Source organism: Oryctolagus cuniculus, chromosome 11 (assembly GCF_964237555.1).
Source record: "Oryctolagus cuniculus chromosome 11, mOryCun1.1, whole genome shotgun sequence".
Classification (NCBI taxonomy): Eukaryota; Metazoa; Chordata; class Mammalia; order Lagomorpha; family Leporidae; genus Oryctolagus; species Oryctolagus cuniculus.
This window is the reverse complement of record NC_091442.1, coordinates 119029024-119053342: the sequence shown is the minus strand read 5'-3', so window position 1 is coordinate 119053342 and position 24319 is coordinate 119029024. Positions and strand designations below refer to the sequence as shown.

The window sequence follows — 24319 nt, the reverse complement described above, 5'->3', positions numbered from 1 at the left end:
AACAGCAGCCCCGCACTCGCCTCCTCCGAGGCTGCCGGCCCCTGCTCCTCGGGGCCCCGCTTCCAAGGGACGGACGTGCGTTGCCGAGTCTTGGTTTCTCGCCTGTAGGCAGCGTCCGTCGAGCTGTGGATTTAACTCCCTTCCAGCCATCCCTGGCAATAGCCACTCGCGCCCATCAGCCTCCAGCACCCCGTGGGAGAACCCGAGAACACCGCCGTGTGAGCTCGCCGCCCTGCTGCGTCCCACTCTGCCCAGATCTGCACCCAGGCTCCGAGCGCGCTGGCCCCAGCCCTTGTCCTTGTCACACGGCGCCTCTGGCCCGAAGCCGCCTTTTCTCTGAAATGGGTGAAACCCGCACCCCGCCCCGTGACGCCTCTCTCCAAGCTGTGGACGCCCGAGCCAGAGCCCAGGGCCTCGCCTTCTCGCACCCCGATTCTCACCTGAACTCGGTTGCCGGGTTCCCCTCCGCGGTTCTTTCTGAGGCTCTGGCTGTCCCCGGGTGCCCAGCGCCTGGCCGGCTGTGTTTTCAATCTCCCCGCATTAATCTGCGCTCTCACTCCTCCTCCTGTCCTCCACCGCAGTCCAGCCCTTTCTGCGAGGGTTTTCTTCCTGCTGTCTGCGTTTCTGACGACCAATGCGGCATCCTGTTCTTATTATTTAATTTCGTTTTGTTCTTTAAACAGTTCCTCACGTTCGATGCTTGCCTCGCTAAAAAGCAGGTTAGAAATTCTGCACAGCGAGGTGGAACTTTGGTCTAAACTCTGGAGTAATCTGTTAAGTGGTATCTTTGGGGGACTCCCCAGTATCAGTATCTTAAAAAAAAGAAAAGAAAAGAAAAAAAAACCTTTTCTTCGGGGCTGGTCAGGTTACCAGAGGTTAGAGTTACGAGCTGACACACAGGATCCCAGTGAAGTTCAAACTTTGGATAAACAACGATTTTTATTATAAGTATTTTTATTATACTTCCATTTTTTAAAGTGTTGCTTATCTGAAATTCTGGTCTGACTGTGTACCCTGGAGGACTTTGATGTGCGTTTACTGATCCTGGCGGCCCGGGCAGAGAAGCCCCTGGTCTCGGGACGCTGCCCTCGCGGCGGATGGCGCGCTCCGGCTGGCGCTGCGGGCCGGGCAGGTCGCAGCTGTCTCTCCAGGTTCCTGAGTGACCCCTGCCCTGGGGGGAGTTCTCTGACAGCCGCTGACGTCCCGCTGGTGCGGCGTTCTCCCTGCTGCAAGTCCGGGGGTGGCGCTTCCAGGTGCCGTGCTCGCCGCAGCCCCCGGCTCCCCCTCAGCCCTCCCCTGGCCCGTCTTCTGCAGCCGCACTTTGGTCTTTGCTTTGGAGAAGGCGCTTGGTCCTTTGTGGAGAGCAGCTGCTGCCCGCGCCTTGGGCGCCGTGACAGCTGCAGTGACGGCTTCCCTTGTGAGGGACAGGTGTTAATTTCTCAGGGCTCCAGGCCTTCCTAGTGGGATAGCAAGGCGCGAGCAGCCTCGGGACGGCCACGTCCCCTCCACAGACGTCCACCTTCCCACGGGTACCTCACAGGGCACCAAGCCCACCCAGTCACCCCCTCCCCGGCCCCACTTCCTACCTGGCGCCGTCTCGGTGGGGTTGGGATTCTGACCTACGCGTGGACGGCCCCAGCCATGTTTGATGATCGTGTCTCAGGCATTCCGTGATTGCCTTGGGAGCTGGTTTGTTCACACTGTCTCTCTCGCATTGTTGGCCCGTGTTCCACCCTGCCAAGTGAAGATAAACCTGTATTTAGGTGACAGACTTGCCTGGAAGAGACGCTTGTCACAGGCCGGCTTCGCGCAGCAGGGAGAGCGCTCTGTGAGCTCCCAGGGAGCCGTGGATGAGGCCAGCGGGGACGGGGACGGGCTCCGGGGAGCGCGGCGAGCGCGGCGTGTGGCCGGCAGGGAAACAGTGGCTGTCCCCGTGGCCAGTGTCGTGCGGGGCTGTCAGGAGGGGCAGCTGCCGCTGGGCCGGCCGGGGGCGGGAAAGCAGCCGGAGAGCTCTGCTGCGGTGGGCAGGTGCTTCCCGCAGACTGGTCAGGGCACGCGGCGGGTCAGCCAGTGGCTGGTGAGAACTGGGCACGGCGCTGGGAGCGCCTCGCCGCCCTGCCCTGGGAGAGCTTGTGCAAAAGTGACCCGTGCTGGTCGAGGGGAGCAGTGTGCGCCTTCAGGTGTCCCCACTGCCACTCCCTGTTCCCCTGGCGCCCCCTCCCCTTCCCGCTCCAGGTCCGTGGCCCGAGAGCACCCTGGACGAGCGGCCGCTCCCCTGGGCTGGGTCTCCTGCCGCCTCCGGGCCATGGCTTTCTGTCTCTTGCTTTGCTTTCTTCTCTTGCTGGAGTTCTTCCTGAAGTCATTCCCCTGGAGGAGCCGGGCAGGGGGTGGGCGTCCGAGTCCCTGTCGGAAGAGAGGGACCGGGGGCAGGGGCCGTGCCTGTGAGGGCCGCTCCCCTCTTCCCGCCACGAGAATCCCTAAGCAGGGCGAGCGGCAGCAGGGGAATAATCGGCCGGTGATCACGAGGGTCCTCATCAAGCCGTGGGCGAGGCGCAGCTCTGCCACAGGCAGCAACAAAAGGACTGCGGCTCTGCCTTCCCCCTTCAGTGGGGGCGATCCACTTTCCCTGCGCTGAAACCTTAATAAGGATCCATCGCGGGGCTCCTTGTCTCTCCTCAAAGGCATCTTGATGATAAACATCTCCATTATTTGTAATTACATGTAGATTCTTCCCCAGATCCGAAATAGACTTCTCTACCGCCGAGGAGATTAGCATATGCACCGGGTTCTGTTACTGCATGTGACTGCCGTGCCGGCAGCCTGGGTTGCACTGGACCACGCCGACGGTCTCTTCCCTCCGTGTCCCCGCGTGGGAGCCCACGCAGCCGCTCGGCCACTGTGGGCTGGCGAAGCTCAGGTCCTGGCTCCTCGTCGTGAGACGTGGACAGCCGAGCCCTGAAACCACCCGCCGCAGCCCGCCGGCCTTCCGGGCTGTTCCATGCTGGTGCTTGGCGCCGTAGCGTGGGGAAGCAGTCGAGAGTGGGAGGATCGGCAGCCCCAGGGCATTCGAGTTGCAGAAACGGGAGCTGTGGCTGCAGCTGACCCTGACCCAGCACTGCTCCACGTCTGGGATAAGTATGCAGCAGGTGCCCCCGCGAGTGTCTGGGCTCTTCTCACTGCGCCCTCGTGGCTGGAGAGGCAGAGTTGAGGGCGCGGGGGCCTGTGCTTCCCCTCGGATGTCCTTGTTGAGATGTACACGCAGGGAGTTTTACTGGAGAAGAGACAAGCCGGGTGGGGTTTGCAAACGTGCCCTCGGAGCGCTGTCGGCCCGACAGCTTGGTCCCGGCCCTTCTCGAATGAAAGTCTTGCGAGTCTTTTACTCGGTTCCCCTTCTCGTTTTCACCTGCACGTCTCCTCCCGTCGACTCCCACTGCCTTCCCTGGGCCCAGCCCTGGCTGGCTGAGGCCTTGGATGGCGGGCTCCTCGCCACCTGCCCCGCGCACCAGACCAAGCTCTCTTCCTGCCACACCGTGCCGGCTTGGGGTCCTGCTCTGCAGACGCGGCCCCTGCACAGGCTCTATCCCTGGGCCCAGAAACAGGGCCAGACTCCTTGGCCAGGCCTCCCCTCCCTGTTGGCTGTGAGCCCCGTTGTCCAGCTGTCCAGCCTGTGGGCGGGGTGGCCTGTGGCCCTGCCAGCCGACAGTGACCCTCGCTGCCACCTCTCGGAACCTGGCCTTGACCTCGGGCTCTGTGGTACTCACGTGGACACCTGATGTGGGAGCTCCTTGGTGCAGATACAGCAGCAGGTGGGACGCAGTTCCTTGAAGTCACTCATTAGCCTGTTCTGCTCTGTGCTCAGCAACCGTCTGTTGAATGAACAAGTCGGGTTTTTGGTTTGTTTTGTTGTAAGTTAGTGTTGTAGGAGCTGGCACTGTAGTAGAGCAGGTTAGCTCACTGCCTGCAACGCTGGCCTCACGTGTGAGCACCGGCTCTTGTCCCAGCCGCGCCACTGCAGCTCATCGCCTGGGAAAGCACTGGAAGACGCCCAAGAATGTGGGCCCCTGCACCCACGTAGGAGTCCTGGCTGGAGTTCCAGACTCCTGGCTTTGGCCTGGCCCAGCCTTGGCCGTTGCAGCCGTTTGGGGAGTGAACCAGCAGATGCAAGATCTCTCCCTCCCTCTCCCTCTGATTCTGACTTTCAAGTAAATAAATAATCAAAAAAAAATTAATGCTGGGGCAGACACTTGGCCTGACAGTCGCGATGCCTGCATGCCACATCGGAGGACTGGGTTCATACCCCCAGCTCCTGACTCCGGCAGGGTGTATCTGGTTGGGTTCCCCCCGGGTGGACACCTGGCTGGAGCTCCAGGCTCCTGGCTTCAGCCTGGCCCAGTCCCAGCCGCCGTGAGCGTTTGGCGAGTGAACCCCTGGATGGGAGCACTCGCTTTCGCTCTGTCTCTGCCTTTCCAATGAATTAAGTAAGAAACTCTTTCCTTTCTTCCGGGGCAAGCTGGGGAGTGAGCCTACACGACAATTCCATCAACCTGGCCGACTTCCTGAGAGCTCTGGAGAGCGGCCGTCCAGGGCCGGAGCCGCCGGACAAAGAGGAGGACGGCGGCGTGGTGGTGGACTTCTCCACGGTGACCCTCCCAGAGGTCGTGAGGAGCGTCCAGCAAGTGGTGGGCTCCTGCCAGCCGGCCCTGTCCCAGGTAAAGCAGGTGCCCAGGGCGTCTGCCCACTCATCGCCCGCCGGTCCTCCTTGGGGCTCCAGGCAGTGCACAGTGAACCACGTGTGTGTGGAGTGACAGAGGCGTGTGCCATGTGTGCATGGTGCTGTGTATGTAGCCACACTGTGAACCATGTGTGTGCAGTGCTATGTGTGGAGTGACAGTCATGAACCATGTGTGTGCAGTGCTGTGTGTGGAGTGACAGAGTCATGAACCACATGTGTGCAGTGCTGTGTGTGGAGCCACGCTGTGAACCACGTGTGTGCAGTGCTGTGTGTGGAGCCACGCCGTGAACCACGTGTGTGCAGTGCTGTGTGTGGAGCCACGCCGTGAACCACGTGTGTGCAGTGCTGTGTGTGGAGTGACAGAGTCATGAACCACGTGTGTGCAGTGCTGTGTGTGGAGTGACAGAGTCATGAACCACGTGTGTGCAGTGCTGTGTGTGGAGTGACAGAGTCATGAACCACGTGTGTGCAGTGCTGTGTGTGGAGTGACAGAGTCATGAACCACGTGTGTGCAGTGCTGTGTGTGGAGTGACAGAGTCATGAACCACGTGTGTTCAGTGCTGTGTGTGGAGTGACAGAGTCATGAACCACGTGTGTGCAGTGCTGTGTGTGGAGCCACGCCGTGAACCACATGTGTGCAGTGCTGTGTGTGTGTGGAGTGACACTGAACCACATGTGTGCAATGCTGTGTGTGTGTGTAGCCATGCTGTGAACCACATATGTGCAGTGCTCTGTGTGTGTGTGTAGCCATGCTGTGAACCACGTGTGTGCTGTGTGTGTGTGTGTAGCCATGCTGTGAACCATGTGTGTGCTGTGTGTGTGTGTGTGTGTAGCCATGCTGTGAACCACGTGTGTGCAGTGCTGTGTGTGTGTGGAGGGACGTGTACCACATGTGTGTGGCGCTGTGTGGAGCCCCACTGCAGACCACTGCGTGGTCCTTGGAGACAGCTTGGGAACCACGTCCCCTGCAGGGCTGGGGCAGCAGTGGGAGGCGCTGGCGCTGTGCACAGGGGGCAGAGCTCTACGCGTCCACAGCTCCGAGGAGGCTGGGCAGCGCGCCCGGGCAGCACAGTGGAGACGGGCTGGGATCTGCTCAGAAACCCAGGCCCTGCCCTCGAGAGCCCACTCAGGGGTGTGCTCTGGGTCCAGTGTTGCCCTGAGACGGGGCCTCCACAGCTTTGCAGGAACTTGGGGGAACACCCCTGCTGAGATCCGGGAGCCTTTGCAGGGCAGGGGAGGGGAGGGAAGTGAATGTGCCCAGGACCACAGGGGCCCTGTGGGGCAGAGCGGGGGGGGCGGGGCAGGAAGGCAGGGCGTGTACATGTCCTGGTCCTGGGGCAGAGCAGGGGGCAGGGCAGGAAGGGGGGGCATGTACGTGTCCTGGTCCTGGGGCAGAGCAGGGGGCAGGGGGCAGGAAGGCGGGCAGTGGATGTGTCCTGGTCCTGGGGCAGAGCAGGGGGCAGGGGGCAGGAAGGCGGGCAGTGGATGTGTCCTGGTCCTGGGGCAGAGCGGGGGGCAGGAGGGCAGGAAGGCGGGCAGTGGATGTGTCCTGGTCCTGGGGCAGAGCAGGGCGGGGGGGGCAGGAAGGCGGGGCATGGATGTGTCCTGGTCCTGGGGCAGAGCGGGGCGGGGGGGGCAGGAAGGCGGGGCATGTACGTGTCCTGGTCCTGGGGCAGAGCGGGGGGCAGGGGGCAGGAAGGCGGGCAGTGGATGTGTCCTGGTCCTGGGGCAGAGCGGGGGGCAGGGGGGCAGGAAGGCGGGGCGTGGATGTGTCCTGGTCCTGGCAGGGGGCAGGGGGGCAGGAAGGCGGGGCATGTACGTGTCCTGGTCCTGGGGCAGAGCGGGGGGCAGGGGGGCAGGAAGGCGGGCAGTGGATGTGTCCTGGTCCTGGCAGGGGGCAGGGGGGCAGGAAGGCGGGGCATGTACGTGTCCTGGTCCTGGGGCAGAGCGGGGCGGGGGGGCAGGAAGGCGGGGCATGTACGTGTCCTAGTCCTGGGGCAGAGCGGGGCGGGGGGGGGCAGGAAGGCGGGGTGTGGATGTGTCCCAGTCCTCCTGCAGACCCCGCTGCAGGTCTCTGTGGAGATGCGCTGTTTGCTCTCCACAGCTGGGTCTCAGGCTGGGGACCCCTCGACGCTGACACCCTTCACAGTGGCCCTGGGAAAGGCAGGGGCCACGAGAATAGCTCCCTCTCCGCTCCTGGCAAGTGCCCCGATCACCCAGGCCCCTGCTTGCTCAGCGCAGGAGCTGGGGCCCCGGAGTCCCCGTGGCAGGGAGGCACATGGGCACAGCACAGCCAGCTCGTGCACCTTCTGGGACGGCCGTGGCCGTGGCCTTGTCCTGGAGAGCAGAACTTCCCAGCACCCAGGAGGTTTCCTGAGTCTGACGCCAGTGCCCTAGAAACCACGGACAGTGAAGCGCCAGCAGGCCTCGCGCCCGACAGATGCCGGCGGCTCAGGGAGCCCACGGCAAGCTGGCGAGCCCGGCCCTGTCTCGGGACGCTTCGCCTCGCCCAGCCGCCCGCTCCGAGTGCTGCAGTCGCCGTGCGCGGCTGGATCTCGGCGTTCTCCGGCTGTCTGAGTCTGCGCACCATTCAGGTTTCTCAGAAGTGCTGTGGCAGCAGCCAAGTAAGGCCACCCATGGCCGCCATGTCCCCTCCTCACCATGCCGCGCCGCAGGGCACCCATCAGGGCACCCATCAGGACGCTTCTCCCACCAAGGCCCATGGAGACCTCAGGGCAACGCTGGCTCTCGCTTCCAAGAAACGCGCCCTAGGCCCTGAGGTTCTGAGCAGGAAATGGTCTCTGGCCCCAAGGAGGAGCGGGGGGGGGGGGGGGCGTCTGAGCCGGTGCACCTGCAGGTCATCCAGACGTCACGAGCACCTTCTGAACCCACCCGACGGCACCTCGCGCTTTGTCGACTGTTACGGGGGGGCGCCGGTCCTTCCTGTCCACCCCCGCCTGGCCGGGTGTGCACGCGGGCTCGGGAAAGCAGGTCCTGGGGCTGGAGGGAGCCGGGCCTGGGCTCGGGGTGCCCCTCCCCTCCGCCCGCCCGCACCACCTGCCTCCTCGTGCCCTCACAGCACACGCTCCTACGTGCTCCTCTCCATCTTTGTCCTGAGCGTGTGTGCCCACCCCCGACGCGCCAGCACTTGGAGAGGCACGTCTCCCCAGAGACCGTCCAACTCACTCACCCCGGGGCCATTCGTCTTTCCTTGAAGAGATTAATGCCCAGAGAGGGGCCCGCCTGCGGCGCAGAGGACGAAGCCCCCGCCTAACCCCGCATGGGTGCAGATTTGGGTCCAGCTGCTCCACTCTGACCCAGCTCCCTGCTAATGGCCTGGTGCTTGGGCCCCTGCGCTCACATGGGAGACCCAGAAGAAATTCCTGTCTCCTGTCTTTGGCCTGGCCCAGCCCTGGCTGTTGTAGCCATCTGGAGAGTGAACCAGTGGGTGGAAGACTCTCTCTCTCTCTCTCTCTCTCTCTCTGAAGTCTGCCTTTCAGATAAATAAAATTAATCTTTAAAAAATCAAGCCAGGAACCTCAAGTGGGCCACGGAGCCTAGGCTCAAAGACTAGGGCTGGGGGACTCCACACCCCCATGGCTGCCCCATGTTACTACGAGCTGCGCAAGTCGGCTTCAAGGCTGATCTGTTCCCCCACGGCCGTCACCCTGGTGGGCCCTCGGGGTGGGCCTGCTCAGCCCTGAATGAAAATTAGCCACGAGGGAATTGGGTTTGGAGTCTGCAGACACATTAAATTCTTACTTAAAAAAAGATCTTAATCTAGCGCTTGATACAGATTTCCTAGTGCGATAAAAATGAACGATTCTGCTTCAACAGATGGAAAAAAATGTGCTTTCCTTTTATAGCATGGTTTGCACTTTTTCAGTTTGGCTACACTGCTGATTCCGCAGTGTGGACCCTGGCCCCCAGCACGGCCACGGGCGGCGGGGGTCTTCCTGCGGGGTGAGGCCAGCAGGGCATGGCTCGGAGTCAGGCCCAGACAGCAGCCTGTGCATCCAGCCTACGTGGGGGGGGGGGGGGGGGTTCCCGCGGCCCAGCACTCCCAACGCCAGCTGCCTGCCTGGAGACCCCTGTCCCTAAGTGATGTGATCCCCAGGAGCGGGAATGCGGCCGAGAGAGCCGGCGCGAGTCACTGCGTCAGGCAGAGTTGTGGGAGTGGGGGAGGGGCCCGCCAGGTTCTGGGGACCTGGGCCGGCACCAGGCCTCACGCTCCTTCCTCTCGCCCCCACGGGAGCCCCCGCCACGTGCACAGAGGCCACGGCGCCCTGGGCTAACCCTCCCGTGGCGGGCGCCTTCGTTTGGAGATGTGCGTGTTGGTGCGCAGGTCTCGCGCACGTCGGCCGGCGCTTGCCATCTCCGTCCCTCTCCTTGTCGTCCAGGCCTTTTCTGCACTGGACAAAGAGGACGCCGGGTTTGTGAAGGCGGCAGAGTTCGGGGACGTCCTGAGGGCTTTCTGTCACGGGCTCGTGGACAGCCAGTACCACCACCTGCTGAGGAAGCTGAGGCTCCACCTGGCGCCCTACGTCCACTGGAAGTACTTCCTGGAGAACTTCGGCTCCTTCCGGGAGGAGGTGAGGGCGCGAGCGTCCCCTGTGGCCTTGAAGCCAAAACGGGCCCTGGGGTGAAACCACGCCAGACGCCCTGGTGATCACCTCCTGTGATCGGCTCACTCCAGGGTGAATTCTGTGTGGGGGTGGGGGAGCTAGGACGTGGGCACGTGCGCTTGACCTCGTTGAAAAAGTTTTGTGTGTGTTTTTTTTTAAAAGATTTATTCATTTATTTGAGTTACAGAGAGGTGGGGGAGGGTGTGTGTGTGAGAGAGAGAGAGAGGGGTCTTCCATCCAATAGTCCGCTCCCCAGATGGCTGCAACAGCCGGTGCTGCGCCTATCTGAAGCCAGAAGCCAGGTGCTTCTTCCTGGTCTCCCACACGGGTGCAGGGGCCCATGCTTTCCCAGGCCTTAGCAGGGAGCTGGATCAGAAGTGGAGCAGCCAGGACTCAAACCAGTGCCCCTGTGGGATGCCGGCACCGCAGGCAGCGGCTTCACCAGCTACACCACAGCACCAGCCTGTTTTGTTTTCTTTTCAAAGATACGTGCGAGCCTGTTCCCGTCTGCTTGTGTGGCGGGCTAAGCGGTGTTAGGTCCCAGAAGAGGATCTGGTACCCAGAGATGTGAGGCCCGCTGGCGGCAAGCCCTGGACTGAGGATGGGCAGAGCCTGGGGTCGAGGTTCATGTGGACACGGGGTTCCAACAGAAGCCAGCCTTCCCCAGGGAAGGCAGGGGGGCTTCCTGGAGGAGGGTGGCCGCTGACCCTGGGGCTGTGTCACCTCCCAGCACGGGCTTAGGCTGTTTCTCATCTCCGAACACAGACGGTGCAGGGTCGGTAGCAGCAGTCGCAGTCTCCTCGCGACAGTCACTGAGGTCTCCGGGCACCGCTCTGCACAGGGCGCTGTGCTCAGTGGGAGCGCGTGCAGGTGCCGCGGTCCCTGCCTTCTCAGAAGGGGCCACGGCCTGGCTACGCGCCTGGCCACTGGGTGCTCGTGTGCTGCGTCCCCAGAAGTGCGCCAGGGCGGCGTGTGGCGGGGGCTTCTGTGAGGTTTGAGGACGGCGGTCAGGGCCCAGCGCTCGGCGAGGCCCCGGCCTGAGTCCTCGTTGCGGTTCACCCCGTGTAGTCCTCAGCTCCCCGAGGGACTCGTCCGCGTCCCCGTTTCCTGGGTGAGGGCCCCGAACAGAGGGTGGGGGCTTCGTGTGCAGCTCCTGACTCTGGGCCTCTGAAGCCTGCAGGTTTTTTTTTTTTTTTTTTTTGACAGGCAGAGTGGACAGTGAGAGAGAGAGACAGAGAGAAAGGTCTTCCTTTTGCCGTTGGTTCACCCTCCAATGGCCGCCGCGGTCGGCGCGCTGCGGCCGGCGCACCGCGCTGATCCGATGGCAGGAGCCAGGAGCCAGGTGCTTTTCCTGGTCTCCCATGGGGTGCAGGGCCCAAGCACCTGGGCCATCCTCCACTGCACTCCCTGGCCACAGCAGAGAGCTGGCCTGGAAGAGGGGCAACCGGGACAGAATCCGGCGCCCCGACCGGGACTAGAACCCGGTGTGCCGGCGCCGCTAGGCGGAGGATTAGCCTAGTGAGCCGCGGCGCCGGCTGAAGCCTGCAGGTTTTGATTGCTTCCGGCCGTTGGGTTTAATGTTGCTAACGATGTATCCGATCGTGTTGCTTGGTGTGAAACTTTACGGACACTATCTTCCGCACTCTTTTTTTTTTTTCTTGCTTGATGCTGGCTCTAAGGTCTGTCCATGTCACCACCCTGTCTCCGGCGCGTTTGCAGGAGCTGCTGTGAGGTCGTCTGTTGAGGGAAGGCGTTCTGTGGGGTGGACACGCCCAGCATGGCCAGCAGCCTCCGTCTCCGTCGATGGCGTGGAGGTGGTTCTCGGTGTCCTCCCGCGCTGTGGCCTGTGCGCTCTCAGGAGCTGCCGGGTGCGGGGGGGACAGGCCCATGCTCAGCCCCGTACGGCCAGCGTTCTCCCAGGTGGTGGTACCAGGGTGCACTCCCAGCCACGGTGCCCAAGGGCTCCTGACACCCCTCCCCCAGTGCTATGCCCTGAGGTCCGCGGTTGTCCTGACCTCCACCGAGCTGACCGTTAGGATTGTGTGCTACCGGCCGTCCAGGTTCCATGTCTGTGCGTTGCCTGGGCAGTCCCAGGCCTCTGTCGGCTGCTGAGTTACAGACGCCGCCTCCCTGGGGCTGACTTGTCCCTCCCCTTGGTTGTGTGACCTCACTATTGTAAATAACGATACTTTTTGTGATTTCAAACAAAAACATATTCACTGCAGATGGAGTTAAAAAATAAGAAAGAGAAGACAGTAATCTTAAAGCCCAAAATAAGAGTACGATGGGGAGAAAAACCTCAGACACCATCAGTGAGCACCTGCGTGCTCTGGGCTTTACAAGTCGGCGTGGCCCGAGCCAACGTGTGCAGAAGTCCCTGCCGCCTGACGCAGCGTCTGGGACACAGCGGTGCTCGCGACACGAAGGGAGGGCTGACGTCCGCACGTCTGTGGGTTCACACCGGTACCCCGTGCGGACGGCCGGGAGCGAGCGGCGGTGCTGTTGAGCGGTGTTCTGGACCCCTGCAGGCCCCTCTCCTACCAGTTTTCATTGTGGTCTGTGCCCAGCAGAGGGGCAGTGGGCTGGGGTGGCAGGAGCCAGAGAGAGAGGTGAGGGGTGTGCCCGTTCAGCCCCACCCTGCTCCCCAGCACCGCCGCCGTGGTGCTTCTGTGGCCACAGCTTCGGCCACGTGCCTTCCTGGCCCGCGCCGCGTGCTGGCCCTGCCGTCCCCGGCGCTGGGGAGGTGGCGGTGAGGATCGGCTCCGCGACTCCGGCTCTACCGCCCGTCTCCTCTGCCTCTTCCCTGACTGACAGGCCTGGCACCCTGCAGAGCGCCCCTCCTCTGACACGTGGGTTTCATTCATGTGGATTGCATGGATGCCTTCACTCTGCCCATGCACACGCGTGTCCTGTGGGCCCACGTGAACCAGGCACCCCGCAGGTGCCTCCCTGCGGGGCAGACAGGAAGTAGGAACCGGATCATGGGTCCAGCTCCAGGCCTAGCTCCTGCTGTCTCCCTCAGCACCTGGCTCAGCCTCCCGTGAGAAGGTTGAGGGTGGATTGCACGGTGAGTGGGGAACGCACGTGAGCTTGGAGCAGCCATGGGGGGCGTGAAGGAGGCTTGACCCAGTTCCCGCAGCACCACGTGTGCCCACCTCACCCTGCTCTTCCAAGGGCAGCAGCCGAGGAGGACGCGGGCCCAGCTCCCAGGCCCGGGTGCAGGAGCACAGGTTGTACCAAGGAGCTGTGGCTGAAGGGACAGTGCGAGCATGGCCGTCAGCATTCCCGCTCACGTTGAACAACAGGGAACCGGAGGGCCTCTTTGGGGGCGGCGTGGCCGCAGGGACCGCCTGCCCGCGTCCCACCTCCTCCGCCGCGGAGTGTCTGACCTTGCTGATGGCAGGTGAACCAGGACCTGGCCTCGCTGTCTCGGGGGGCTGCGGGCGTGCAGAGGAGAGAGGGCCGCGTGGAGACTCTGTTCTCGTGTTAAAGGCTCATGTGTGTATGTATAAGGCAGAGTTACAGAGAGGGGAGGATTGCTGGCAGAGGAAAAGGGAGACAGAGAGGTCTTCCACTCACTGGTTCACTCGCCTGGGGCTGGGCCAGGCTGAAGCCAGGAACCTGGAGCTCTGTCTGGGTCTCCCACGTAGATGCAGGGGCCCAGGGACTTGGGCTGTGTTCCACTGTTCTCCCAGGTGCACTAGCAGGGAGCTGGACAGGAAGTGGAGCAGCCGGGACTTGAACCAGCGTCCAGATGGGACGTGCGTTGCACCACAGCGCCAGCCCCTCCTCATGAGGACTTGTACAGTTGACTCAGGTTGGGTTTTTAATAGAAAGAGAAAGAAGCAGCAAGCAGTCAGGATGTCCGTGCAGCACCCTTGAGCTCACCCCGTGTGACACTGGTCATCCTTTTCCTTGAGGAGGGGCACAGCTCATCAAAGAGAGATCACCAGGGCATTACTAAGGTGGTCACCGTGCCCCCGCTTGCGCCGGACACAATCCCTAGCCACAACCATGGTCTTGGGAAAAGGGAGAGCAGAGTTGTGGCTGAGACACCACAGAGCCTGCATGGCCTGAAAGGAGGCAGCGGGCAGAGGGGCACCCTTTCCAAGGTGACCCCACAGCCGTTGACCGCTCTTACGTCTTGCGTGGCCGTGCCCTGGACAAGTGGGGAGGGTGCCGCGTGCTCCCCCGTCCCTGCTGTGGGCCGGGCGCTGCGGCCCGACTCCTGCTTGCCCCTTCCAAGGCACAGGATCCGTCTCTGTGGGTGGGGCCCTGGTGCCTTCCCGAGCCTCAGGTGTGGTGGTTATTCGTGGGGTTGGAGAACCGGTCTCACGGGCACAGAGGCCGGTGGGCTGCTGGAAAGGTCAGAGTGGCTTTGACCTTCTCAGGGAGGAGCGAGGTATCTGTCCAAGGCGGATGGAATCCATGACACCGTGGTTCAAGCTGAGAAACACCTGTACAAGCTAAAAGGAGGAACAAGATTAAAACAGAAATGTTGCCAGCGCTTGCTGACCGAGCCAGACGGGCAGCGGAAGCACGGCTAACCGGGCGGAAGCAGCGTCCACCACCCTCTCCTGGGCGAATCTGCACTTCTGGAGAAAGACTTTGCATTCAGAGCGCTTTGTGCAAAATATAGAGTACCACCTTGTTTTTAGAAAATCGTTCCTGCTGAACGCTCCTTTTACATCTGAAAGTGCAATTCCAGTGTCTTCCCTGCATGTAAAAATAACATTCAGAGCAGAAGAATTTTTAGAAAACAGCAAAACCCATATAAAAACCTCGCTGCTATATTACCATGGAAATAATGGAATTTTTGTAAGGAAACGCAGCCTTATTGAATGCAGAGTAATTATTCTATCCCATTGTAGCAGGCAGAGAACCAGCGAGGCCTTCCCTTGCTTTGTGTGTGATACACACACGATCTATGAAGTCATTCAGTTCAGCGTTAAGTAACTTGGACAAGGTTTCTCTTCCCAGCGAATTTAAAAATGTGACCGTAAGGCGCAGCGCGTCTGCAGCCTCCCCGAGCGCCGTATCTGTCAGTTGCCGGCGCCGTTTCTGTTCCTTCCTTTCTCGCGGCTGTGATGGTGTCCGTGCAGCGGTGGAACCGGCAGGTTTCCCCCTCAGGAAGGGGCTCCAGCATCGTCGGAAGTCGCTAAGATGTCATCATTGCCGCCATGTGCTCTTTTTATTTTTTTTTTAAGATTTATTAATTTGTTTGAAAGTCAGAGTTATACAGAGAGAGGACGAGAGGCAGAGAGAGAGAGGTCTTCCATCTGCTGGTTCACTCCCCAATCGGCTGCAGCAGCCAGAGCTGTGCTGACCCGAAGCCAGGAGCCAGGAGCTTCCTCCGGGTCTCCCACACGGGTGCAGGGCCTGAGCACTTGGGCCTCCATCTCCCGCTTTCCCAGGCCGCAGCAGAGAGCTGGATCAGAAGTGGGGCAGCCGGGACTCGACCCAGCGCCCACATGGGGTGCCAGCACTGCAGACGGCGGCTTTACCTGCTGCGCCACAGCGTCAGCCCCTGCTACGTGCTCTCATTCCTGACATCCAGAGGCCAAGTCCTCCCCATGTGATCTCAGTGATTGTAAATGTTTGCCCCTGCTTGCCACCTGCTGTGCCATAGGCCGCTGGAGCCGGACGAGGCGTGAGGGGCAGCTCCAGGTGGCATGGGCGCTCCGGGTGGCCCTGGTGGCCAGTCAGAGCAAGGGGGCTGCAGGGCTCCCTGAGCTGTGGTGACACCAGCAGCCACCGAGCAGGGCCCTCAGGTGTCACACGGCACATCATGCACCTGGCTTCCTCAGGGCCCTGCCCCTCGGCACAGGAGGCTAGGCTGAGCCGCCTGCACCAGGGCAGACAGCCTACGCCAGGCCAGCCACAGGGTCTCGGTGTTGTCACCGGCAGGGTGGCATTTAGGCAGAGCACATGACAATGGCGCTGGCGCCCAGGCCAGGCTGATCACGGTGACACTGCAGCTCCTCTGCACACACGTGCTGAGCCCCGCTGGGATCTGAAGCCTCCTTTTGGGGAGCAGTGCATAAAGCCCCACCAGCCCCCGTTTCCCGCGGTGTGGACAGTGGGGGGGGCCTGGGGCGCGTCTGGTCTCAGTTGCAGGGGGAGGCTCAGCCGGGAGCGGCTGTGCCGGAAGCAGGACAGGGGTCACCGCCGGAGGGTGACCGGCTGGCTTTCTGCTAGATGGGCGGGGCCCCATCAGCTTTGGTGGCCTGCAGCCCCGCCCGCCCCGAGGGTGGCCACACTTCCTCCCTTGACTGTGGAAAGACCTACCGAGGCCGTGGATTTGAAGGCAGACAGACCCCCACCAACTCTGGGAAAGTCGTGGTTTTAGTCTGTGTGGTTGAATTTTCCTGAGCCCGGACATGCTGTGTTCCCAGAGGGCAGGGCCGGCAGTCTTCCTGTCCCTCTGTGCAGCCTCACTCGCTGGCTGTTGGCTGTCCTCAGCCCCAGCAGGACGGGTGAGCACACCCACGGCTCCCCTGGGGTGAGGAGTGCTCTGCCTAGCTGGCTGTGACCACTCGTGAGCGAAGCAGAGGGCCACCCCGGGCTAGCCCTGAACCCTGGACTAGGGGGGTCCAAGCCGAGAGACTGAACAGCGGGACAAGTGACCGCCTCTCCTCCCCTCCCTGGCAGTCAGACGTGGTCAGATGAGCCATGGGCACGGGCTGTGAGCTGCCACCACCCTGAGCACTTTAGGATAATCCTCATAGCAGCCGCTAAGGTGTGGCTGCCACCATCAGCTCTGTTGCCCAGAGGAGGAGACGTCCAGAGGAGGGCGTGCTCACGCGGGCGGAGGTGCCGAGAAGGGGTTAGGGCTCCCGCGGCCCCAGCACCCTGTACCGGGAGAGCGCCTGGGTGCCTCCCCAGAGGGCTGCTGCCCGGGTTCAGCCAGCGCTGTGCACGAGTTGTCTGCGTTCCTGACCTTTCTCCGCCCTCCTTCAGTGCGTGCCGGGTGCTGGCTGGTGACGTGACTCAGTGGTGCGGGATTCCTCCCTGGTGGTTTCATAAGTGACTTTACCCGTGAGTTTATTGAAGGGGGGGGGGGCTGGGTGTTGCCCTTTTCTTTCTCGGCGTTTCTTGGCGATGTCGTGCTCCCAGGGGATTTGGGAATTGGGTGTTTGCAGTGCCAAGCGGCGTGTCAGCGGTGAGTGGGTGGCATTGGCGGAGGGGCGGGAGCTTGCTCTGCCTGGCTGGGGTCAGAGACCAGCTTGTGCTGGTGTCTGGAGAGGTGGGGGGGGCAGCTCAGGCAGACGTCGGGAGAGGGGTCCCGGGGACGTTGGGCGTGGCACCCACCTTGGGCAGAGCATGTTGGGGGGAGGCCGGGGCACCCGGCAGGCCGCTGTGCTCATCCTTGCTTCCTTGGCCGGTGGGTGTCTCAGAACCCCGGATTCCCCGAGGAGAGGTCTGGGGCTCCGTCGCCCCTGCCTGGCACAGTGCCTGGCATACAGCGGCCCGTGGTCACGGGTGGGATCCCTCCATTCCTGCTTCCAGTAGGCACTAGCGGTGGGTAGCGAGAGGAGAACACAACCTTGGCGCTGTCCCCATCATCCTGCACGGCGTAGCCTGGGGACCACGGGAGGCCCGGCCTCCCCGAGCAGAGCCCTGCTTAGCCCACGGTCAGGGACGCCCCGGCTGCCGTGCAGGGGACGTGAGGGCAGAGGCGCGTCCTCGCGGCGCCAGTGCGGTGAGGGCAGCCCGAGCCTGGAGCTCCCGGCTCCTGCACACACAGCCTCTGCCCGTTTTCCTTGGGATTTTTAAATGTTGTATCTTTTTTTTTTTTTTTTGACAGGCAGCTTTGATACTGTTGTTATTTTTAGCATTCATTTATTCGCTATAAATACAAATGAAGATACAGTACAATTAATTTCTCGGCTAATCAAAATATTTGATCAAATGAAGCACTTTTTCAATTCGTAGCAGTAATTATGCGGCGCGGATCTTTGTGGAGCATCCGCTCGGGCGTCCTGCTACCTGCTGAGTGTCCCCCCCTGAGGTCAGCAATGCTCTTCCTCCTGCAAGGCATCCTGGGAGAACCCGTACCTGGGGGTGACGCATGCAGTGTGCCCAGCTGGCCGTAACCCTCACGAGAGCTAAGTTCACACGCAGCGAGGTATCTCTAATCCAGCAGGTGGACGGGGCCTTGCCAAGCCCAGGGCCACCAAGGCCCCTGGCTGTGCGTCCCCCGTGGCCTGAATCCAGCGATCCCCGCCCCTCTGCTGTGAGGCAGCCGTCGCTGTGTAACAAACAAGCCCAGCAACGCAGGGGCGACACAGCAGTTGTTCAGCTCCCACTCCCGCAGCTCTGGTGGCCTGACCGGCGCCTCGGTGCCCCTGCCTCGCTCGTCCTCGCCGGAGCCATCTCACGGCCAGCGCGTGTTCCTCTCCAGGCCGTGGCGCGGCTGCAGGCCGGCTTGCCCCGTTGGCGCAGGTGCCTTTTCGTTATTCGGTCACACCGTGCAGACGTATTCCAGCCTTGCGCTGGGGTGAAGGTTCCAAGGTTCGGGAGACCCCGTAGTCCCGATTGTGATTTTGGCTCCTCTCCGAGGCTGGCGGCACAAGGCGGGACTGTGTCTCGCGGCGCTGGGCGGTCACCAGGGCAGCTGTGCCACTCCCAGGAGGTCCAGCGGCCGAGCTGCTCCGTGCGTTTTCCGCTGGATGAGTTTCAGGATGTGACGGGCGGTGGCCCCACTGTATATTAATGCCCATCCGCACTTTCATTGCCGAAAGCAAAGCGTTTGGCCAAATCCAAGGTCGAGGGCAGGGAGATTGCTCGAGCCTCCTAAGTGGGAGAAGCTGCACAGGCGGAGAGAGCGGGGAGAGTGCAGAAGTGGGGCTGAGTGCCTCAGACCCCGGGGTCGACGTGTGTGCCTCTGACCACAGGACAGCTGTGCACCGACGCCTTAGACCGCAGGACAGCCGTGCACCGCCGCCTTAGACCGCAGGACGGACGTGCGCTTCCGCCTTAGACCGCAGGACAGACGCGCACCGCCGCCTTAGACCGCAGGACGGACATGTGCACCACCGCCTTAGACCGCAGGACGGACGTGCACAGCCGCCTTAGACCGCAGGTCGGACGTGCACCGCCGCCTCTGACCACAGGACAGCCGTGCACCGCCGCCTTAGACCGCAGGACGGATGCGGGCTTCCGCCTTAGACCGCAGGACGGACGTGCACCGCCGCCCTAGACTGCAGGACAGACGTGCACCGCCGCCTTAGACCGCAGGACAGCCGTGCACCGCCGCCTTAGGCCACAGGACGGACGTGCACCGCCGCCTTAGACCACAGGACGGACGCGCGCTTCCGCCTTAGACCGCAGGACGGACGTGTGCACTTCGCCCCCACCCCCACCCCCTCTCCCCTCTTGGCTACAGAAGTTGTCCAGGCTGTGACTTGGTGGCAGACCGACCTGACAGGATGCCCGCGGCCTCCCTGCTGGAGCCGCCCCGCGGGCAGAGGGGTTGAGGGGAGAGTGCGCTGGAGGAGGTGCGGTGTGCAGAAGGGCGGGGGCAGAGCACGCGCTGGCCGGGCCTGGCCTGGACGCTGCTTCCTGCACTTGGCTCACCGCTCGCCTTGCGTCCCGGCTGCCGCCTCGGTGTGGGCTGGTGCGAGAGCCTCTTGCCGCGAGCTTCTTCCTGTGTCGCGTGTGTTCCCAGCAGCAGGGCCGTGTCCCACAGCCCCTCTCAGAGGCCTGAGCACAGCCGCTTCCTGGAGTGGACGGGGGGTCCCTGAGTCCCTCTTTTATCCCTGGAACGATCCTCACGGGAGTGCGGTCACCCCACTTCACAGACAGAGCACGAGAGGGAACCGAAGCTGGCAGGGCGGGCCCCAGCCCAAGTAGGAGCTCAGGAGGGCTGCTTGCTGGCTGGGCGTCCCAGCTCGGTGCCTGCCGGAAGACTCCACCAGGGCGTGCACAGGCAGCCATGTGAGCCGAGCCGCTCTCGATCAACACCCGCAAGTCAGGCTGCACGAGGGAGAGGAGCCGCGGGCCCAGGGCACGAGGCAGGGGCCAACGAGGAATTCCGGTTCTGCCCGGGCCCTCCCGCCTCCTTCCGAGCCCTGGCCGGGGCCTGCTGCACTGCGGCAGCCCCTTGGGAGATGTGGCATCGTGGGGGATCAGAGCCCAGGCTCAGCCACAAAGCCGCGGCTCGCGTCCCCTGAGCAGGTGCAGGTGCGCTGAGCAGGGACGCAGTCCCCCAACGCACGGCGTCGTGTGTTCACGGATGGGAGCTGCTCTGTGCTGTGTCTTGGTCGATTTCCCCTCCCGCGCCCACACCGGTGCAGCCTCAGGGGGGCCCGAGCATTCCCTTTTGGTGTCGGTGGCGTCTCTCTCTCTGCCACGTGCATCCACGACCCTTGTTCGGGGAAACCTGGCCCCGTGGGCACCGCTGAATAAATAAGCGTGCATCCTTCCGAGACATGGAGGTCGCTGTCTGCTCAGGCCAGCCTGGAGGGCGCAGGTTCCGCCGCTGGCTCTCTCTGCATTCGCAAGGTCCCTGGAAGCAGCCGGGGGAGGCGGGCGGTGCTGGGGCGCAGCTCTCTCGGACGACAGTGTAGACGAAGGCAGGTGCCCGGCGCCTCGTTCCTTCCCCACGGCGTCCCCTCATCCCGTGCCGCAGCTGGCGTCTGTCCTGAGAGGGCCTTTGGAGCGAAGCGCAGTTAACGTTGGAAAGCAGCGTTTGCATCTGAAGATAGCGGCGTCCTCCCTGATTAGGAGGAAGGCTCCTTCTAGTTACAGAAAAGGCGTCATTTCTCCCATTCAGATGTAGCGCTCACGTGAGCCACGCCGGGAAGTGCCACCCAGGAGCCATCTGTTCCTCCGCGGCACCTCCCGTCGCCCAGGTGAGGCCAGTGGAGGCCGCGCAGCCCTGCTGAGCCGCGGGCTGGGACCCAGGACTCTGAGCACAGCGCCCGGGCCGGCACGGGAGCCCCGGGGTGCTGCCCTCCAGCGGTCGGGCTCTCCCTGGGCAGGGAGGGGTAGGGGCGCAGCCACACCCACCAGGCCCCGGGGTCCTCGGGTCAGTGGTTTGTCCCCTGTGCACGGGGGTGATGACCATGGCGCCCGATGGAGGTGGGGCTTTTCGGCGCCTTCCTTGAGGTGCCCGGTGCCCGCCGTGAGCAGGCGGCGGGGACTCCGGCGTGTCACAGAAGCACACCTCCGGTTGTGTGCCATGTAGTTGATCCATCGCCGTCACCGTACTCTTCTGCCCTCCCTCACAGCGCTGGGCTTCTCCTCTGGACGCCCGCAGGGTCCCTGTGCCTCTCCTCCCCGTCCTGGCCGGGGGAGGGGGGGGGTGCCTGTCCCAGGGCGCGGCCACTCTGCTGCTTCTGTGACTTTGCGGGATCCTTGGCCTCCTTGACCTCACGTCTGTTGGCTGTTGAGGAAGCTCAAGGTCACCCGCTGCTGAATCTATTCATGTGGCACTTCCTGTGGCTCCCATCAGAGCCACGTTCCTCTCCCCTGCGCGGAGACGGGAGGGCCGGTCCCAGTCCCAGGACCTAGCAGAGGTGCAGCAGGAGTGTGATGACTCGCTGTGACGATCTGAGTGTCCCCTGCGTGTTCACCTCAGCGAGGGCAGCACAGGCACGAGAGCCACCCCCCACGGTCACTGTGACTCCTGCTGTGCCCACAAAGCCGTGCAGGGGGAGCGTCCCGGGCCGCGCTGTCCCCGTGTCAGGGCCGCAGGAGTCCTGCCCGGCGGGGGCGAGTGGTGAGATCTGTGTGTGCACGCGTGCACGTGCAGGTGCATGGGAGACCCCGCCCCGCGGCTCTCCACTTGTTTGTCCACCTCATTCTCCCGTTGTTAAGTCATTCGCTGAGCCCCTGCGTCGCTGCCTTGTGCCCCATCTTACGCACCCTCCATCCCCGGCACGAGGCATCCGGGGTGTGGCCAGCTTCTCGTTGTTGCGGACTTTGTGATGGCCCGTCACGGCCGCAGCTCCCTCTGTGGCTCCAGGGAGAACCTGAGAGGCCGCACCACCACGTCTCCGCGCAGGAGCCGCCGGCCCCCGAGCCTTGCTCCGCCCCTGTGGCATCGGCATCGGCAGTCAGAGGCTTTGCTAGTTTGTTGGATGAAACAGCAGAGTCTTGCTTCAGTTCCCGCTTCTTTGCATCGTGACAGAGTCAGAGCTTGTTTGCAAATGGAATTATTTGAGAGGCAGCGACACAGAGAGCCCCCGGGCATTGGCTGACTCCCCAGACGTCTGCAGCAGCTGGGCCAAGCCTGGGGGCTGGGACACGATTGTTGGCTCCCATGGGGGTGGGGGGACGGCGGGAGTCGATGGCTTGAGCCCTCACAGGGTACACATGAGCCAGGTGCGTCCTCTTAACCACCAGGCAAAACACCTGCCCCGAGGTCAGAGCTGACAGAGGCCAGACACTGCGAATAGAAGGCCAGAGCGCTTCCCTCGTGAATGCGTGTCCTGCTAGGCTGAGGAGGATCGGCGATAGATGGGCTGTGGACCTGAGGGCAGTGAGTGAGGCAGACAAGGACTATGGAACCCCCGAAGGGAGCACAAGGACAGCACGTGCCAAGGGCCTGAGGCAGAACCGTGCTGCCATGTTTGAAGCGAAGCCAAGAGGCCTTGTGGCTCTGAGCAGGGCGAGCCAGGAAGTCGTAGAGCTGAGGCCAGAGAGGCCCGGGGAGGCCTGGGGGTGTTAGGGAAACCTGCAGATGAGTCCAGGTTCCTTCCTGATGTCGGTGACGATTGACCAGACCAGACACAGAGTAGAAGGAGAGAATTTGTATTTAAGTAAGAGAGGCTCTGAGCGGTGCGCTCGGAGGGGCTGGTGGGGAGAGACCAAGCACTGAGGTCTCGGGGTCTCAGGGAGGGGCTGGCGGGGAGAGACCAAGCACTGAGGTTTCGGGGGGGTTCAGGGAGGGGCTGGCGGGGAGACCAAGCCGCTGAGGTCTCTGGGTGTTCGTACGTCTTTAGGGCGTTATCTCCGAAGAACAGCGCCGTGGTCGCACCTCCGCTGCCGGGAGGGCAGGGGCAGATGTAACGGGGCCTTTGTTTCTAACTTGTCTCTGCCGAACCGAAATCTCGCTGTGTGTTGGCAGATGTGTGTTAAGATGGACATTTCGCTTGGTATGTAGATGCTGGGAAGGGAAGCCGGTCCCAGGGCTGACGGCGAGCTTGGCTGCTCTCCAGGGGGAAGCGGGGACAGCGCACGGTGAAGGGAGAACCAAGGCAAGGGGCCGGGTTGGGAGGAGCCCTCTTCAGCTTGCTCTGCCGTCTGTCGTCTGCCGGGTGTCCTTGCTGACCCCAGACCAGGTCACGGTTGAGCTAGAGACAGCGTTTGCTGCTGTGTGGGGTCCCCGCAGACCCCCAGAGCGAGAGGGGCAGACAGGTTCTCCGGGAACAGCGTCCCTGCAGGCGAAAGGACTCTGCCCGGCTGCTGCCTCTCCAAGCCGCAGCCCCTAGGTCGGGCTGCTCCCGGCTGCCCCGGCCCCTCCCACTGACCCCTCACAGGGCACCTGCTCTCCGGCAGCGGTGGGGTGACCAGCAGGGCAGCTTGCCTGTGTTTGCTGCCACGGAGCTGGGCGTCGCGAGGCCACTGACCCAGGAGGGCCGGCTTCCGTGACGCTGCAACAAAGGCCGGGTGATGTCACGGCCTGGCCACAGTGGAGGCCACGCGGCCGCCCCTCCCCCACCCCGGGACGCATCTCTGTTTCTGCACCCGGCTCCCCGCCTTCCAGCACGTCTCGGTTCTGGCAAGTTCTAATATCCAGTGGGTCAGGACTTCATCGCTAGCCTTTTCCCAGCGCTCCATGGGAATTCTCGCGTATTTTTCAATATCAGTGTTAATATCAATACGTCTAATGAAGACCCTCCAATATCCATTGAGATTTTATTGGAGTTTTATTATAACCTGAGAAAGGTTTAATCTTTGGAAATTGAGCCTTTGTATCCAAGAGCATAGCCTGTCTCCAGTCACTGCAGTCTTGTTTTAATAACCGTAATAAGATATATATAGATTTCTCTGTATAGATCTGGTGTTTTTCATATGGGTTTCTCCCGTGGTGTTTGGCAGCTTTGTCATCAGTGTGAGTGTGGATTTTTTGTCCACAGCTCAGTTTCTAGTTGGGGTGGAAACGTTGGTGTTGCTTTTCTGCTTTTTTTTGTTTGTTTTTGTTTTTGTTTTTGTTTTTGTTTTTGACAGGCAGAGTGGACAGTGAGAGAGACAGAGAGAAAGGTCTTCCTTTGCCGTTGGTTCACCCTCCAATGGCCGCCACGGCTGGCGCACCGCGCTGATCCGATGGCAGGAGCCAGGAGCCAGGTGCTTCTCCTGGTCTCCCATGGGGTGCAGGGCCCAAGCACCTGGGCCATCCTCCACTGCACTCCCTGGCCACAGCAGAGAGCTGGCCTGGAAGAGGAGCAACCGGGACAGAATCCGGCGCCCCGACCGGGACTAGAACCCGGTGTGCCGGCGCCGCTAGGCGGAGGATTAGCCTAGTGAGCCGCCGCGCCGGCCGCTTTTCTGCATTTTGAGCTTGAACCTGAGCACTTTGCTAAGTTGTCTTCCTGAGGTTTTCTGATCACACAGTCATATCCTCAAATAATGACAAACACTGTTTTTCGGTGTTTGCATTGTTTACCCCAATTTCTTGCCTTATTTTAAAAATGAGATTCTCTGAAAATCTGACGAGTAGAGGTGACAGTGAGCCCATCTTGTACCTGGTTTAAATGCTTTAATAGTTCACCCATTTAACAGGAGGTTTGCAGAGTTTCCGGCTAATGCTCATGCTGAGGGTGTTTATTTCCATAGAGCGTATCCACTCCATTCTATTCTATTGTCGCCAAGAATGGCTGCTCAGTTTTGTCAAATGCCTTTCTGCCATCTGTTGATATGTGGCTTTTGCTTATGTGAGGAATTAAAAGATTTGTTCATTCTGGAAGCATTACTATACACTTTTTTTAAAAAAAGATTTATTTATTTTACTTGG

The 24319-nt window shown here is 62.0% G+C and overlaps 1 protein-coding gene across 7 annotated transcripts in view; it reads left to right on the top strand.

Moving 5' to 3' along the window:
* Positions 1 to 24319, top strand: part of EFCAB6 (EF-hand calcium binding domain 6) — a 232372-nt gene that overhangs the window by 187109 nt on the left and 20944 nt on the right. For all 7 annotated transcript variants that reach the window (XM_070053016.1, XM_070053015.1, XM_070053014.1 and 4 more), the window contains 2 exons: positions 4511 to 4709; positions 9133 to 9324. In XM_070053016.1, coding sequence (XP_069909117.1) covers positions 4511 to 4709; positions 9133 to 9324 — 391 coding nt within the window. The remainder of the gene's footprint in view (positions 1 to 4510; positions 4710 to 9132; positions 9325 to 24319) is intronic.